The sequence below is a fragment of the Camelus ferus genome, chromosome 31 (genome assembly GCF_009834535.1).
Source record: "Camelus ferus isolate YT-003-E chromosome 31, BCGSAC_Cfer_1.0, whole genome shotgun sequence".
In the NCBI taxonomy this organism is placed as follows: domain Eukaryota; kingdom Metazoa; phylum Chordata; class Mammalia; order Artiodactyla; family Camelidae; genus Camelus; species Camelus ferus.
Genome location: NC_045726.1, coordinates 10,892,640 through 10,908,638, shown reverse-complemented (window position 1 = coordinate 10,908,638; position 15,999 = coordinate 10,892,640). Strand labels below are relative to the sequence as shown.

The 15,999-nt window shown below is 45.2% G+C and overlaps 1 protein-coding gene across 18 annotated transcripts in view; it reads right to left on the bottom strand.

The window, feature by feature from the left end:
- The window catches only part of ADRA1A (adrenoceptor alpha 1A), a 97,410-nt gene extending 84,282 nt beyond the window's left edge, over positions 1 to 13,128 (bottom strand). For 4 of the 18 annotated variants that reach the window (XR_004316433.1, XR_004316434.1, XM_032471056.1 and 1 more), the window contains exons 1-2: positions 12,821 to 13,124; positions 10,021 to 11,560 (exon numbers count right to left, since the gene is read on the bottom strand). Coding sequence is in view for 15 of the 18 variants with exons in the window: in XM_032471056.1 (XP_032326947.1) it covers positions 10,021 to 10,903 (883 nt within the window). In the remaining 3 variants the exon portion in view is untranslated. Of the gene's footprint in view, positions 1 to 10,020; positions 12,155 to 12,448; positions 12,466 to 12,820 lie in introns of those variants that run through there. The other 14 variants (XM_014567075.2, XM_032471054.1, XM_032471050.1 and 11 more) reach the window with 9 other exon arrangements.
- Between the last annotated feature and the right edge of the window lie 2,871 nt (positions 13,129 to 15,999).

Genomic DNA, 15,999 nt, shown 5'->3' with positions numbered 1-15,999 from the left:
ACCATTTTTCCAGGACACGTTAGCAAGTGTGATTAAAAGTAAAGTGTAAATGATAGTTCAAAAGTAGTTTGGGAAGTAAATGGAGAAACAGGCTATTATTTTTTCTTTTATTGAAGAATAGTTGATGAACATACGTCATTTTTCTCAGTAGGAAGTCTCACTGTGATAAAGATGTCACTTTTCAAATTAATCTACACATATTAAAAATGTATGATTAACAAGGGATTTTTGTGTGTGTATGGGTGTGTGTGTTTGTGGTGGTGTGGGTGGCTTAGGGGATGTAACTTGACAAAATGAGCCCAGACTTTTCCTGGAATATTTCCAGAATAAACGTGTAAAGACTGACCAGATACTTTGGAAAAAGAATATTCACTCAGAGGCCTTAACCCATATTAAAATGTATTATGAAAACCACAGTAATGACGGTAACTTGGCACCAATACTTGAGTAGAGAGACTGATAAATGTTAACAGAAGTGGGGGTCTCAAACTAGACTCAAGATTCTTTCTAATATAACAAAGATGGTTTTCCAAATAAGACAGGAAAGGATATATTATTCAATAAATCTTTTAAGAATATCTATCTGGCTAACCATTTCAATATAAATACAGTTAGACATTACTTACCAAAATACAAAAATAAATTCCAGGTGGATTACAAATGATGCTCTAAAGAACTAGGAGAAAATAGAGGTTATCTGACTCACACTGGTGGGGAGGGGCGGATAAGATCTCTCCAAGCATCCCTGAGAAGGTACAATCCATTAAGAAACAGATGAAAATACACGACTACCTAAAAATTTTAAATGTCCACGTATTTGGAAAAACCGCAAAAATAATACAATGAAAAAAAAAAAGAGAAAACCTCAGTGGGAAAAATAGTTGCTAAATATGTATAAGGATTGTAACACTGTTAAATACTCTTCATCTTTATTCCCTTTTTAGTAAACCTCTCTCTCTTTCTGTCTGCAATCATGTACCATTGATATTCCATAGAAGATGGAAGCCACCCAGGGAAGGAGGAAGACATGGTTCAGAGGAAGGTCAGAAAAAGGAAGGGGATGTCTTCTGCATCCATCTTCCACAGGTGGACTGTGGAGAAAAGTGGGGAAGGAGTTAGAGACAGGAGGCAGCCAGGTGTTTGTTCTGAGCTCCCCTCTCAAACGGACCGCAGAGGTATTTAAAGAGATAAAGGTGGAAGTGAAGGTTCTTTTCCCCACTTTCCATTCTGGGCATCCGGAAGACAGCACAGGGCACCACCATACATATTAAAGTGACAGCCAGCCTGCCTGGGCAGAGAGCAAGCCAGGGTTGGCAAGCCTGGGTGGTTGGCATGGTGTGTGCTGTGGGAGGAACCCACAGGGCTCTCCATGCCTTGAGACAGGGATGAAACATGGCTGAGGGTTTAGCTCAGGAGCCTGTGAAAGGTGATCACATGGTGGACAAAGTGACTCCCTGGTCAATGGTAACAGAGCAAGTGTCACCCCAGCCAGGAACCAAATGGAGTCCCAGACAGACCCTGAGGGCCTGTAGTCGCAGTGAGGACTGAGTGGGGCTGGGCCATCAGGTCCACGGGAGAGCAGCCTCAGACTCACCGAGACACAACTGCATGATGACTGAGGACTGGCGCCTGGGGACCGGTCACTAGACTAAACCAGCATCCCCAGTGCAGGAAACTAAAAACCACAATGAAAGGTCAACTGAGGGCCTGATAATTTCCTATCTCCCCCACCCCGTCCCAATAACCATGCAGTTATGTGAGCCCTGGGCTGATTAACAACTTAGCAGGCAAATCTGAAAGTCTGAGTGAGCCAACAGAGGCTGGGTATATAAAGATGCTGCTTACTTGATTGGATCTGACTGAACTTAATGGATTTAACTATAAAAGTGTGTGTGTCTGTGTGTGTGTGTGTGTGTTTCCATGGGAGTTCATGAAAAAGATCACATCAGTTTTTGAAAAATAAAGAAGCTACATTTTCTCAGCACGTCCGAATAGAGCATGAGAAAACTGGCTACCCAGGCTATACCGTAATAAGTGATTAATATGTTTAATATATATGACAATCTCACAAACAGAAAAGAAATAAAAATCACTGACTTAATAAAAAGTGGCCAAAGGGCACAGATGAGCCATTTCACATCACAAAAGTTGAAATATAAATAACTAATAAAAATATGGGGAGACACTTTCAAATGGTACAGAAATAATGCAATTCGAAGATGAGAAGCCACTATGTGAGAGTCCAGCTGGAAAACCAAGCAGAGGGGCTAAAAGACAGTGAACCTGCCCAACGAGGAAAATGTTTTAGAGCAATGTTCTCACATCCAAACCTGAAACCACGAAGTAACAAAACAGAGCAATGTCATTAAGTGTTGTCTCCTTCCCAGATATGACTTGCCTGCCTGCAGCCTGGTTTGAAAGAGGTGGCTATTGTTCAAAGCTCTGTTAGAACTCGTCTTCTGAGCCTGCAACACATTCTTTTGAATATGACAGTAAATCTCCATTGACAGATCCGTCTTGTGGAAAGAGCTAAAATTCATTTAAAGCCAAGTCTGGTTATACTATTTGTGACCACAGAAAGGTCTTCTTGTAAATCTGCTCTGGAGGCAACAACAGGAGAGGCATCTGAGAACTATGTGGCTGCTCATGGAAATAAATATTTTCAAGTGTGAGGAAAAAGAACCCTCCTTGGCAGGCTCTCGCTCACCTGTCCTGCGTAAAGGTCTGCCAGCCGGTCTACCTGCCGTCTTCTTTTCACTAAGCCTTTGACAGTTTGAATTACAGACTCGATCATGTCATCCCTGTCCCTGATCATCTTCAGACAAAGACATAAACTCATAAAAGGTCTCTAACAGCTCATTTGGTCTAGACCCATTCTTTCAGGCTCCACTGGACACCAGTTTTCTATCAGCCTTTCAGCCCTGGTCATACTGGCCTTCTGGAAAACCCTCATGAACATCAGGCCAGCGCTGTGAGAGCCTTTACCCATCCCTCCCTTCCCTGTTTAGCCAACGAAGAATTCCTCCTTCTACAGATTCTCCTACAACAGTCAATCTCTCCTTCCCAGCAAGCCTTTTCTGCCCGGGGTCACCCTTATCCACAGCATACATTTTCAAGGTACCACTCCACCCTCTTCATTGTACACAGTTTTTTTTATGTGGTTATCTGATTAACGTCTATCTCCCCGTGGAGATTAGAAGCCTGCAGGAAGGCAAGGACCCAGACCGTTTTGACATGGTGCATAAAGCCCAGCACATGGGAAGTTTTCAATAAATAACTGGAGGCTAAGAAAAACACTATTCGATATGCTTGTGAGGTCGATGTTCTGCAAGATGGCCACAGGAATCCCCTCGTTTCTTTATGGATCTGCTGCTTGTCCATCAGGAGATGAGTCTATTTCCCTCCGCCTTGAACCCATACGGGCCTCGTGACTTGCTTTTACTGCAGAATGAGGCAGCAGTGACACTGGGCCAGGCCTGGGCCCAGCTCTTCAAAAGCCTGACAGCTTCTGCCCTGGCTCTCCTGGGGAGAACTGCGTGTACAAGGCAGGAGAGCTGGTCTCGGCCAGGGGAGGAAGAGAGACCCCCAATTCTGATGTCCAGCCCCCGACAGCCGGATGAACCGGCCCTTGACTTATCCCTGACCCCACTGAGTCACCAACCGTAACACAATCGTTGTCGTAAGTTACTATGTTTTGAGATGATTTGTGATGCAGCAAGGGTAACCAAGTTAACTGATCTCTCATCTTAGACTCATAGCAGCTCCTGGGTTCTCTCCACACCATCATCTCTAAGAGGGCAGTCTTTTCCATAAGAATCAGGGGCCTGACCCTTGTGTACCTGCAGCAGGGCCACCCAATCTCTCATCGTCCTGGGCGTCCACAGGAGTTGAGTCATTGTCTGTCATTCTACGTCCTCGCCGGTTTTACATGTCACCGTCTGAAACTCTGCTGTATATCTAACTGCATAGATTCTCAGGTCCATTAGGGGAAAGATTTGTTTGTCTTTATCTCCGGTGATTCTCTGGCTGCTGGGCACAAAGTAGATGCTCAATGAAATTTTGCTGAATGAATGAACAGATGGATCATTCTCTGCTTCACTGCTTCCACCTGCTCATCCCCTGGCCAGCGCTGCCTTCCCCCAAACATCCCATTTCAAAACACATCCTCCTTCCTTACCATGTGCTGCCTGCTGTCTTTTTAATTTTAAAATAATTCTCAAATAGTCCAGGTCCACCTGAGCCACAGCTCAGCCCAATGCTGCCTCCTTTGATTCAGAGATAATAGCATTGGCTAGGTCCAATGGTAATGCTTATTTTGTATTTAAGTCAGACAATGGGTCCAGAGTTCAGACACGCAACTATACGTTCGGTAAATGTTGCCCCCCCTCCATCCCTTTCTGATGCCTTCTCTTTCTCAGACCACCAAGGACACCTGCTCCTTGTGGCAACATCTGATGTCAACATATGTCAGTAATGGTCTGTAAATCATACGAATTCTAAGATTAACATGTATTGTCGTTTGCTCTGTGTCAGACAGTATGCTAGGCAGCTGACCTGTATAAGATTCCATATTTTATGAAAAAGAAAGCTTAGGTCTCAGGGCAACACTTTTTCCACCCAGCACTCTACCTCTGGTCCTAGCGAGCTCCAGACAAAAGGATGAAATGGGCAGAGACGCCGCGCATACTTCCCGTGCCCAAGCTTCCTTGAGGAACAGTTTACACCCTTTCTTCTTTCACATATTGAAGGCTAACGCCTCCAAGTTCTCTCTGTTCATCTTCATGATTGACACTTGTTCTTTTTTTTTCAGAAACATTGACTCTAAGCTATAAATGACTGATAACAACCTCCAGTGTGATCCCCCTCCCCTGAAGGGGTTCTAAATTTCAACCAAACATTAAAGATGCAGAAAGAAAATAAGACTAGCAAGATTTAGACCTGAGTGCAGGCAAGTCAGATTCCTACCTGCAATCACACTGTTCAGCCTGGCTCCCCATCCTGCCCTGGTCGGGGGAGCTGGGGAGACACTGAAGGGTGGGGTCCACGGGGAGACAGAGCCTTCTCACAGCACAGAGGGGGACCTTTGGCAATGACAAGGGAAGTCCTCACGTGCCTGATTATCCTGGGCTGGTTCCCACACAGGTGGGTGCTTCACCTCTCAGCTTTGGATCCTACACTCATCCCTGCTCTGGTTTTAGTCTCTAATTCTGCTGTTTCCCGGCAGCCCAGCACAGACCGATAAGCTTTTCCTCCCAAGAGAGTACTTGTCATACTTAAGAGCTCATGTCCCTTGTGTATAATAATATAATGGCATATTTATTCTTCTGCTCACATTTTGCATGAAAAATGTACTTTAGATACTAAAAAAAAAAAAACCCAAAAACCTCTCACTGGCATGCTGCTCTGCCCAGGAGAAGTGGTACAGTCTTCAAGTCCCTGCTTAGTCAACCATGATACTTCTGGTAGCTTCTGCAGTGATCTCCAAACACAGTTAGCTGTTAGCACTTGTAATGCCCACTTTGAGGACCCATCCCGCAGACTTGGGATAATCAGTTTCAATGTGTCTCCTTAACTAGATTGTGAGGCCCTTGAGGGCAGCGAATGTGCTTTATTCATCTTTCTGTTCCGTCTAACTCAGTGCCTGCTACTTATTATACAGTCAAAAATTCCTGGAGGAAATAGTGTCTTACTTGTTTGGTGTCAGGAAGAAACCTGTGGTCCTAAATCTATGGTCCATAGGTTTAGGGATCTCTTGCTCTACTTGGCAGTCTGGTCAGACACTGTTAACTATACATTTGTAATTTCCCTCCTGTTGTAACCACATTATTAGGACTTAAAGGAAGACCAGTGATGATGTCAGGGTGTTGCCCTCTGCCATAACATCTTCACCTCAACATTACTAACTTCCCAAGAGAGCAGATCCAAGAGGAAGGCTATGGGTAGACCTGAGTCTCCCTTCCCCTAGAGGACCTCAGGATGCAGACTATCCTTGGATAGCAAAGCTACCACCCAAGTCCCAAATGCCCAGGCACCTACCATTACCTGAGCTTTTCCTCATCTGACTCTGTATGACCCCAACCCGATCCAGTGTATGTCCCTTCACAAACTTTTCTTTACTGCAGTCCCTAAATACAGTCAGTCATCAGCTACATTCCCTGTAATTCTCAGCCTCTCAGCTGTTAGAACGCAACGTCCAACCTTTTTGACTGGTCTTAGCTTTAAGTTTATGACCCAAACTCTCAAACGTCTTTGGAACCTCTTGGTGACTCTACTAAATTTCCGTAATCTATTTACTCTCTCACCTCAAAGATGAATATTTCATGTATTCTTTTCTCCTCAAGCCACCATCATTTCCTATTCCTTCCGCACTCTTAGTCAATGATCTTACTTCTTATTTCATTGAGGACATAACATATTTCAAACAAATCTGGACCTTTCCTCCTCCATATGTACTCGCATCTGTGCTCATACCCCCCAGCTTCCCTGTCACTTCCCAACCCTCCCGTCTCCTCCCTCGCCTACATCAGGATCTCCCTATTCCTTCATCTCCATCAGAATTTAAACATGCTATCCTATCTCCCACCTTTGAAAACTCTCTAGATCCCATTAGCTACACTCCATTCCTTGCTTTCTTGTCTAGGAAAACCTTTCCAAAGAGTTGCCTATTTTCACTGTTCCCACTTCGTCTTGCATTCTGTCAAGAAAGCAGACAATCAGGCTTTTGTCTCCATCACTCCACTGAAACTACTCTCTTCAAGGGACCTCCTCAGATCACCAAGGACCTCCACATGGCCAAGCTCAATGCTGACTCCCAGTCTTCCTCTGACTTGGCCTGGCAGCTGTGTGTGACAGAGCTGATGGCTCTAGCCTTTGTCAAACATTTCCATTTGGCTTCAGGGACACCACACTGTCCTACGTCCCTGGCCACTCCTTCTCAATTTCTTGTGCTGATTCCTTCTCCTCCTTTCCCCAACCTTCAAATACCAGGATGCCCCAGATGTCTCTCTTTTCTCTCCACACTCTCTCTTGCAGATCCTTCCATTTCTGTGGCTTTAAATATGTTGATTGTCCCAAGTTTATATCATGACCCAGCTTCCCCCCTTAGCGCTAAATTCATGTATCTAACTGCCTGCTTGACATCTCTGCTTAGACATCTAATAGACACTTCTCAACATGGACTGTACAAAATAAGCCCTTGTACCTCACACTCCCGGAAGCCCCTCACAACCTGTCATTCTCTAGTTTTCTCAAGCTCCATAAAATGCACTATTAGTTACCCAGCTGTTAGGGCCCCAAACCTGGAAGTTATCTTCACGCCTCTCCTCTTCTCCTACCCTGTGCCTGAACTTGTCAGTTTCACCTTTGAAATAAGTGCTGAAATGTGATCACTTCGCAGCACCTCCACCCCCCTCACCTGCGTCCAGGGCATCCCCACCTTTCTCCCCTTGACTTTTCTAACAGCCCACGAACTGGTCTCCCTTTTTCCACACTCACCCCTCAACAGCCCTCTCTTCTCCCAGGAACCAGAATGATCCTTTAAAAATGGAAGACCAGCCACGCCCCTGCTAAAGCCCCTCTGATTGGATGGCTTTCCATCACAATTAGAATAACATGCAGATTCTGCTTTGGCCTAAAAGACCCACATTACCTTGACCATGTCTGGCCCCCTAATCTCTTTCTGAACTCATCTTCCCCCTCATTCTCTGTAATTTGGCCACACTGGCCTCTTTGCTCTGCCATGACTAGATCAGTTTCCTTCCCATCTCTGAACTTGGTGGTCCCTCTGCCCGGAAATCTCTTCCCCGTGAGACTTTGAAATCCTTGCTCTTCATTTCAGTCAAGTCTCTGCTCAGATAGCAGCTCTTCAGAGAGGACTTTCCTGACCACCCACCACGTTGTCACACCACTCTCTATCCTCTGATCCCGCTGACTTTTTAAATAGTGCTTATTAATCTTTGACTTCTCGGCATGTATTTTTTGTTTCTGTCTACTTCCCCCCAAAGATTGCAAACATCTTACTACAAGGATTTTTCTGCCCTGTTCATCCTAAGTGTCTAGAATAAATGCTTACTAAATACTTGACAAGTGAATGGATGCATGAATAAACGTGCAAACTTCAGGAGGAACAGACAGAATACAGAGAGGTAGGTAAGTAAGCAGTGGCTCAGGTAAAGAATGCTGTTTAAATACATTCAAAGCTGTGATGTTGGGGGAACTGAGCCAAGATGGCAGAGTAGAGAGACTCCCAGCTTGCCCTCTCCCACAAATACACCAAGAATTATGTCTATAAACCCACTGAATCATACAGAACACCTACTGAACTCTGGCAGAATGTCTCTTGTTTCAAAATACAGGAGGATTCTCACAAAATCCGATAAACAGCAAGTTTATACTGTATAGCACAGGGAATTATATTCAATATCTTACAGTAACTTATGGTGAAAAAGAATATGAAAACGATATATGTATGTTCCAATGTTACTGAAGCATTGTGCTGTACACTAGAAATTGACACAACGTTGTAAACTGACTATACGTCAATAAAAATGTATTTTTTAAAAAAATCTGTGATGTTATTCTAGAATAAGCAATAGTGATGGAAGGCCAGGTAGTGGACTTGGAAGGGCCCCCTGAGCAGACTTTTTGGGTGGAAGTTTCTGCCATGATGAAAATGTTCTATGTCTCTTCTGTTCCAAACAGTAGCCACTGGCCACAGGTGGCTACTGAACACTCGAAATGTGGCTAGTGGGACTGAGGAGCTGAATATTAATTTTCTTTAATTTTAAGTCATATTAAATAGCCACATGGGTTGGTGGCTATGGTATTAGACGGCAAAGCTCTGGTATCTGAAGAATTCCTTCTCCCAACGTGTGATTTCAGGATAATAATGCATACCTCACTGAGTTATTGAGAGAATTAATGATATAAAATGAAACATAGTTAGCCCTCAAAAAAACCAGCTGCTATTACTACACAGAGTTGCAAATTAAAATGCTTTCAGTATATATGCCATTTAAATTGGCTCGAAAGTGCAGAAACAGACTTTCACTAATTTTTATTATAATTTTTTGTTCACTAGGGTTAGTGGATAACCAATGTGTGGGTCTACATTTGAATGCACAAGCTAAAAATAGCAAACAGCCACTTGGGGATCTCATGAAGGCCTTTCAGAGACAGATGACTCTTCCAAGTGGATCAGCTTGCTGACATTTATAATGAGCTAATTAGTTTTGACAACAGCTAATTTAGCATTTGTGAAAATTGGATTTGTAACATTACTGTATTATTTTCAAATAGTGTCATCTGCAGCTTCCTGAATGATTCTGGATCAGAGTAGTGTTTGCTTAATACTTACTATTAAAAGAAAGGGGAAGGTATTTGCTTATTGCAAATGTTATGTTGAATTCTTTAAAGGTGAAATTGGTTTTCATCGTTTTTTTTCCCTGTCAGTGGCTCAACCATACCTCCTTTCACACTGAAGCGAGAAAATAAAATGAACCCAGATATAGAACAAAAGCAGACTGGTGTAACTAATCCTTAGGAATAATCTAATTAAACAATAAAACTGCACGGTTTGTTCAGAATAAACCTGGTGCTTATTTTTAGGCCAAAAGAATTTGCAGCTTACAGCAGCAGACGTGAAAGCGGCATTTCACAGCCCCTGCCTAAGTGTCTGGTGGAGACTCAGACTTGAAATCCGAGGATGGATGTATTTAAATTAAACACATGCTTAAAAGCGTTAAGAAAAAGTTGACATTCTTATTAAAGAGACCAATTAATCTGCACCGGTTGGAAGCCTCTTTGCAGTAGTTGAAAAAGTCCCGTCCCCTAGGACATAAAATAAATGAGACCAGAGCAGAAAGGGAATGAAAATTCACTTTTTCTACAGAGGAGTCTTTCCTAACTGCCCTCCTAGCTTTGCTGTTTGAAATGCAGATCCTTTCTCTTCCGCCCCTGACCGTTAGTCTTGGGTAGCAAAAGAGAGCGGAGACCCCTAAATGCTGTGTTGTAAAGACTCACCAATGGGCATCACTAAGAAGAAAGGCAGCCAGCAGAGGACGAAGCAGCCGACCACGATGCCCAGGGTTTTGGCCGCTTTCTTCTCCCGGGAGAACTTGAGGAGTCTCACGGAGAAGTGCGTCTTGTTCTTGGCGCTGGACACCCCGCTGCCTCCCGCGGGGGCATTTTTCCGATGGATGCGGAGCGTCACCTGCTCCGAGTCCGACTTGTCGGTCTTCAGGCCGGACTTGAGGCCCCGGCTCTCCCTCTTGGCCACCACGTAGACCCGGCAGTACATGACCAGGATGATGGCCAGCGGCACGTAGAAGGAGCCCAGCGCGGAGAAGAGCACGTAGCCCGGCTCTTCCGTGATCTGACAGATGGTCTCATCTTCGGGGGCCGGCTGCCTCCAGCCGAACAGAGGCCCGACGGAGATGACCAGGGAGAGCGCCCAGACGCAGAGCAGAGCCATGAGACCTCTCTTCTGGGTGACGATGGTGGGGTAGCGGAGCGGGTAGCTCACGCCGATGTAGCGGTCGATGGAGATGATGCAGAGTCCCAGGATGGACGCAGTGCAGCACAGGACGTCCACCGCCGCCCAGATATTGCAGAAGACCCTGCCGAAGGCCCAGTAGCCCAGGATCTCGAAGATAGCGGAGAAGGGCAGCACCGTGGAAGTGAGTAAAAGGTCGGCCACCGCCAGGTTGACGATGTAGTAGTGAGTGACCGAGTGAAGATGCCGGTGGCAGGCCACGGAAAGGATCACCAGGATGTTCCCCAGTACCCCGAAAATGATGAGGCTCCCCAAGATCACCCCGAGCAGAATGGCCTTTGAAATGTTCACCGGTGGCGGCGGGTGGGTGCAGTTGGAGCTGTCGGAAACATTTCCAGAGAGAAACACCATGGTCCCAGCCGGGCCGGGCGACGTCCTGCTCTTGAGGGCCACCCCCAGGCGGGGGCGGAGGCGGGAGCCAGGGAGCAGGGAGTCAAAAGGTCTCAGCTCGGGGGAGCCTTGCCTGCTGGGGTTGTCTAGGGGTAAGAGAGAGCGTGCAGGTGGGAAGCAACCCCTGCCAGCCCTGGAAATCCTCGGATGGACACGCAAAGGGGCAGGGCATTTAAAGGCGACATGGCAGGGGTGCGCGGGGCTGCCCGCAGACCCTCTCCACCCGCTGCACTGGCCCGGGGCCCCAGCTCCCTCCCTACCCGAGACTTGGCAAGAAGCTCGAAAAGACGTGTTGCAAAATGCAATCCCAGAATTACAGGCGTCCCCTTTTCTGCACTGTCTGATTAGTCCAGGTTAGAAGATTCGGCATTTTGCGCATAACTTGGAATTCAAAACTCCAGCGCCGTCTCCCCCCAAACCACAAGCAAGTACTGGTCTGCCGTCGACTCTCAAAGGCGGGGACCGTTGGCATCTGGGCACTTCTCCCTGCCCGCAGTTACCCACAGCGTGGCTGGACTCATGCTAGATCCAGCTTCTAGGCGCGCAGGCCGGGAGACGTGGATGCGAAATGTTAGCCAAGACCCGGGCGGCTGCGGAGCGGTGTTTGCCAGCGTCCTCCTGAAAGAGCCCAAAGAGAAATGCGGCTTGTAAGCCAGGCGCCCGGGCGAGCGAGGCTGTGCCTGGCTCGACGGGCGGCCTGACGAGGCTGGGAGCCCCGCCGACTCTGCGGGCCCAAAGCCGCTCGCCCTGCCGCAGCCGAGCGCGCGTGCGGGGACCGCGAGCCGCGTCCCGCCGCTGGGAACCTGCCTGGCGCGCTCCGCCGCGCGGCCTCCGGCGGGTTCAAGATCCGGAGCAAACCAACCCCAAGCTGCAGCGCTCCGCGACCGTACGGTGAAATTAAAAGCCCCGAGCACGGGAAGCGCGACTGCGGCCGGCGGTTATGTCGCACGGAGCCAAGCCGGTGAAAACAGGGAGAATCTATCCAGTTGCGTTTCAAACAGGTTGCTTGGCAGTCACCTGGAGGGGGCGGCCTGGGAGAGGGAACCGCTGCGGCCCTGGGACCGCAGGGCCTGTGCCACGCGCGCGCTCACGCCGGAGGAATTCACACTTGAGTGTGCGGAGCGCGCCGGTCTGTCGACCAGCCAAACCGGCCTGAGACCCGGGTCCAGAGCAAAGCCCTCGGGACCCAACGAGGGCTGAACGCGACCTAGGTCGGTCCAGGATTCCTTTCCAAGCCAAGGGATCAGCGGTCCCAGAGGACCGGAGCCTCGAGCCACACCCAGACGGGCTCGAGTGGGGAGGGGGTACAGGGGGAGGAGTGGGAGCCGGAAGCATTACTCCGCCCAAGGGGCTTTGCAAGTAGCAACCGCTGCGGAATTTGTAAGCGTAAAAAGCAAGTCCCCGCGCCAGCGGACAGGGGACGCCGTGTATTTTCTGGGATGGGGGCCACGGTCTGCGTAAGAAAAGCTAGGTTTCCACAGCTGCAAGCCGATCGCAGGGACTCACGCAGGAATCCGGGGAGTGGGGACCCACTTAGCCTTGTAAGGACTCTGCGGTTGGGCCCTGAGGCGGGATTCCCAGGCAAAGGCTAATGTGAAAATCGTAAGTTCTAGAGCTCACAGGTGGTACTAAAAGCAAGCAACTGCAGAAACTCGTTTCCCCTGTCTCGGGAATATATAAACATGGGGTTAAAAACACACTTGTTAACTAGGAGGTAACTTCCCAGAATCTATAAGGGAAACGAGGTGGGGTGAGGATGCGGATGCAAAAAGCGGGAGGAGCTTGGGGAAAGTGGGAGTTCGGTCTCACCCCGAGGCCCAGGGAGGTCTGCCCTCAGCCACCCGGCCCTGCTGGACGCCGGCGCTGCAGCGCACTCACCTGGAGCGCGGATGCAGAGCCGCCAGCCCGCGCGCGGCGGGGAGGGGACCGGCTTTCGGTCCCAGCAGCAGCCCTGCCGCCTCCTTCCTCGGGGAAGAGAGGACCGTCTCTCCGACGCACCAATTCCTAATCCTTTTGCGCCCGCTGACTCACCTCTGTACCACAGACCTTTGTAAGCTTCTAGCTCGCAGACGCTTTACCTGGAGATTTTCAAAATAAAGGAGAAAATGGAAAAAGAAAAAAAATACAGCCAAGTAATAACTCCACCTTCACCCTTTTAATATTCAGCTCCCCGACATCAGCAAAGAATGGCAAGGAACTTTGCAGCTCTCGCTGACGTAACAGTCGGTAGCCCCAGCTAGTACCGTAATCTCCTGCTGTTACCGTATTATTCTGTGATAGCAGGCATAATGCACACAACTGTGTGTGTATGTGTATATATATAATGCATGCATTTTTTTACCCCCTTGCTTTGAGTGAATTGGATTCTCGCTTTACTTTAAAAAAGTGGGAGAGAGAAAGGACTTTTTTAAAAACATTTTTTATTGATTTATAATCATTTTACAATGTGTCAATTCCAGTGTTCAGCACATTTTTGTCATACATGGACATATACACACTCATTGTCACATTTTTTTCTCTGTGAGCTACCATAACGTTTTGTGTGTATTTCCCTGTGCTATACAGTATAATCTTGTTTATCTGTTCTACAATTTTGAAATCCCAGTCTATCCCTTCCCACTCCCGCCCCCCTGGCAACCACAAGTCTGTATTCTCTGTCTATGAGTCTATTTCCGTCCTGTATTTATGCTTTGTTTTTGTTTGTTTGTTTGTTTGTTTTTTAGATTCCACATATGAGCGATCTCATATGGTATTTTTCTTTCTCTTTCTGACTTACTTCACTTAGAATGACATTCTCCAGCAGCATCCATGTTGCTGCAAATGGCGTTATGTTGTCAGTTTTTATGGCTGAGTAGTATTCCATTGTATAAATATACCGCATCTTCTTTATCCAGTCACCTGTTGATGGACATTTAGGCTGTTTCCATCTTTTGGCTATTGTAAATAGTGCTGCTATGAACACTGGGGTGCAGGTGTCTTTTTGAAGTAGGGTTCCTTCTGGATACAAGCCCAGGAGTGGGATTCCTGGGTCATACGGTAAGTCTATTCCTAGTCTTTTGAGGAATCTCCACACTGTTTTCCATAGTGGCTGCACCAAACTGCATTCCCACCAGCAGTGTAGGAGGGTTTTTTTATTTGTGGTAAATAGCTTCTTTAAATGATCTGATTTTAAAAATAAAGAAAAATCGACACTTGTCAGAGAGATATTCCTGTCTGATGTGTTCAAAGAAATGCCCAATAAAGTTACTTTTAAACAGCTTAATTCAATTAACAATTGGATTAGGTTCTGTTAAAATCAAGAAGCAGCATATTTTTATGCCAAATATGCAGGTAAATTATCTGCAGATATTTTAAGATGAACGTAAAATCAGATAAAACTCAGTAAGTCTGACTGCAATAAAATCATAATTCCAGGAAAACAAAGTAAGCATATCTAAACCTTATGAAATATGATCTCTATCTCGTTTCTTCAGATAAATGGATTTAGAAAACATGATAATCCCACTGTAATTTCTTACGTGGTTTAGTGTTTTTAAAGTGCTAAACATTATTTTCCAGTTTCCATAAGAAAATGTACCCTTTAAGAGTGTTACTTCTCTATAATTCTCTTTGATTCATTAATAGTTGGAGTGTGAAAAGTTGACATCACCAATTTTATTTTTTTAATTTTTTAGACCTTTTTTTATTGAGTTACAGTCATTTTACAATGTTGTGTCAAATTCCAGTGTAGAGCACAATTTTTCAGTTATACATGAATGTAAATATATTCACTGTCACATGTTTTTTTTCACTCTGAGCTACCACAAGATCTTGTATATATTTCCCTGTGCTATACAGTATAATCTTGTTTATCTGTTGTGCATATGCCTGTCAGTATCCACAAATTTTGAAATCCCAGTCTGTCCAGAAGGAACCCTACTGCAAAAAGACAGCTGCACTCCAATGTTCATAGCAGCACTATTTACAATAGCCAAGACATCGAAACAGCCTAAATGTCCATCAATGGATGACTAGATAAAGAAGATGTGGTATATTTATACAATGGAATACTATTCAGCCATAAAAATGACAACATAATGCCATTTGCAGCAACGTGGATGTCCCTGGGGAATGGTCTCATATTAACATTGCAATGCCAGCTTTGTTTTAGGCAGCCTATTTTTGATTTATGTCTTTCCAGACCTTTATTTTCAGCTTCTCTGAGTCATTTTGTTATTGGACTGTTCTGTATAGGTATTTCTGTGTAGGTGCTGTAATTCTTCTTTACTTTTTTTTGTAAATATAATTGGGCAGTTCTGTATTTTAAGACATAAGTTTCACCTGTTCACATGTATTACAACTACAGACTGCTTGGTTTCACTTATCTGTTTTCAAAATTGGATTTACTGCAAATATTATTTTGCTTTCTGATTATCACTTCTCTCTACTCTCCTCCCTGGTTTTTCTTCTTTCTATTATATTGATAAAGTTATTCTGTATTCTTCCCTTCCTTTAATCTTTGTTTGAATTTTTTGCATGTATTTTTTCATATTTTGTTAGTAGTTACTATCAAATTTTTGTTATTTGTACTTAGATGTATGTTTTTCACCAGCAAAAGCTAGAGTTACGCTGTTTCTCTTTCCCATCCTAAAACTAATCATTTTATTATGTTTTAATTACCCATTGAACTATACTTCCCAATTCTTCATTCTTGCCGATTAGAATTTAATTCCATCTTTTACAAATAAAAATTAACAATATTATATTAAACTTAGCAGCATCTTTTCTAATTTTTCCTCACTTTGTTCATTGTCATATTTTTTTCCTGTGTGTTCAGTTTTCTCCATTCAATAAATATTTATTGAGAACTTCTGTATCAGGCATTACTTTAAGCAGTTGAAAAAATCAATGAACAAAGGAGACAAAAATCTCTTCTTTTATAGATTTAAAAATTCTTATTAAAATATACTGTCTAATAGTTCTTTCATAGAAGTTCTATAATGATGTAAAACTTTCTGAGAGTATATATGTCTGAAAATATCTTTATTTCATATTTACTCTTGAAAGATAGTATCACT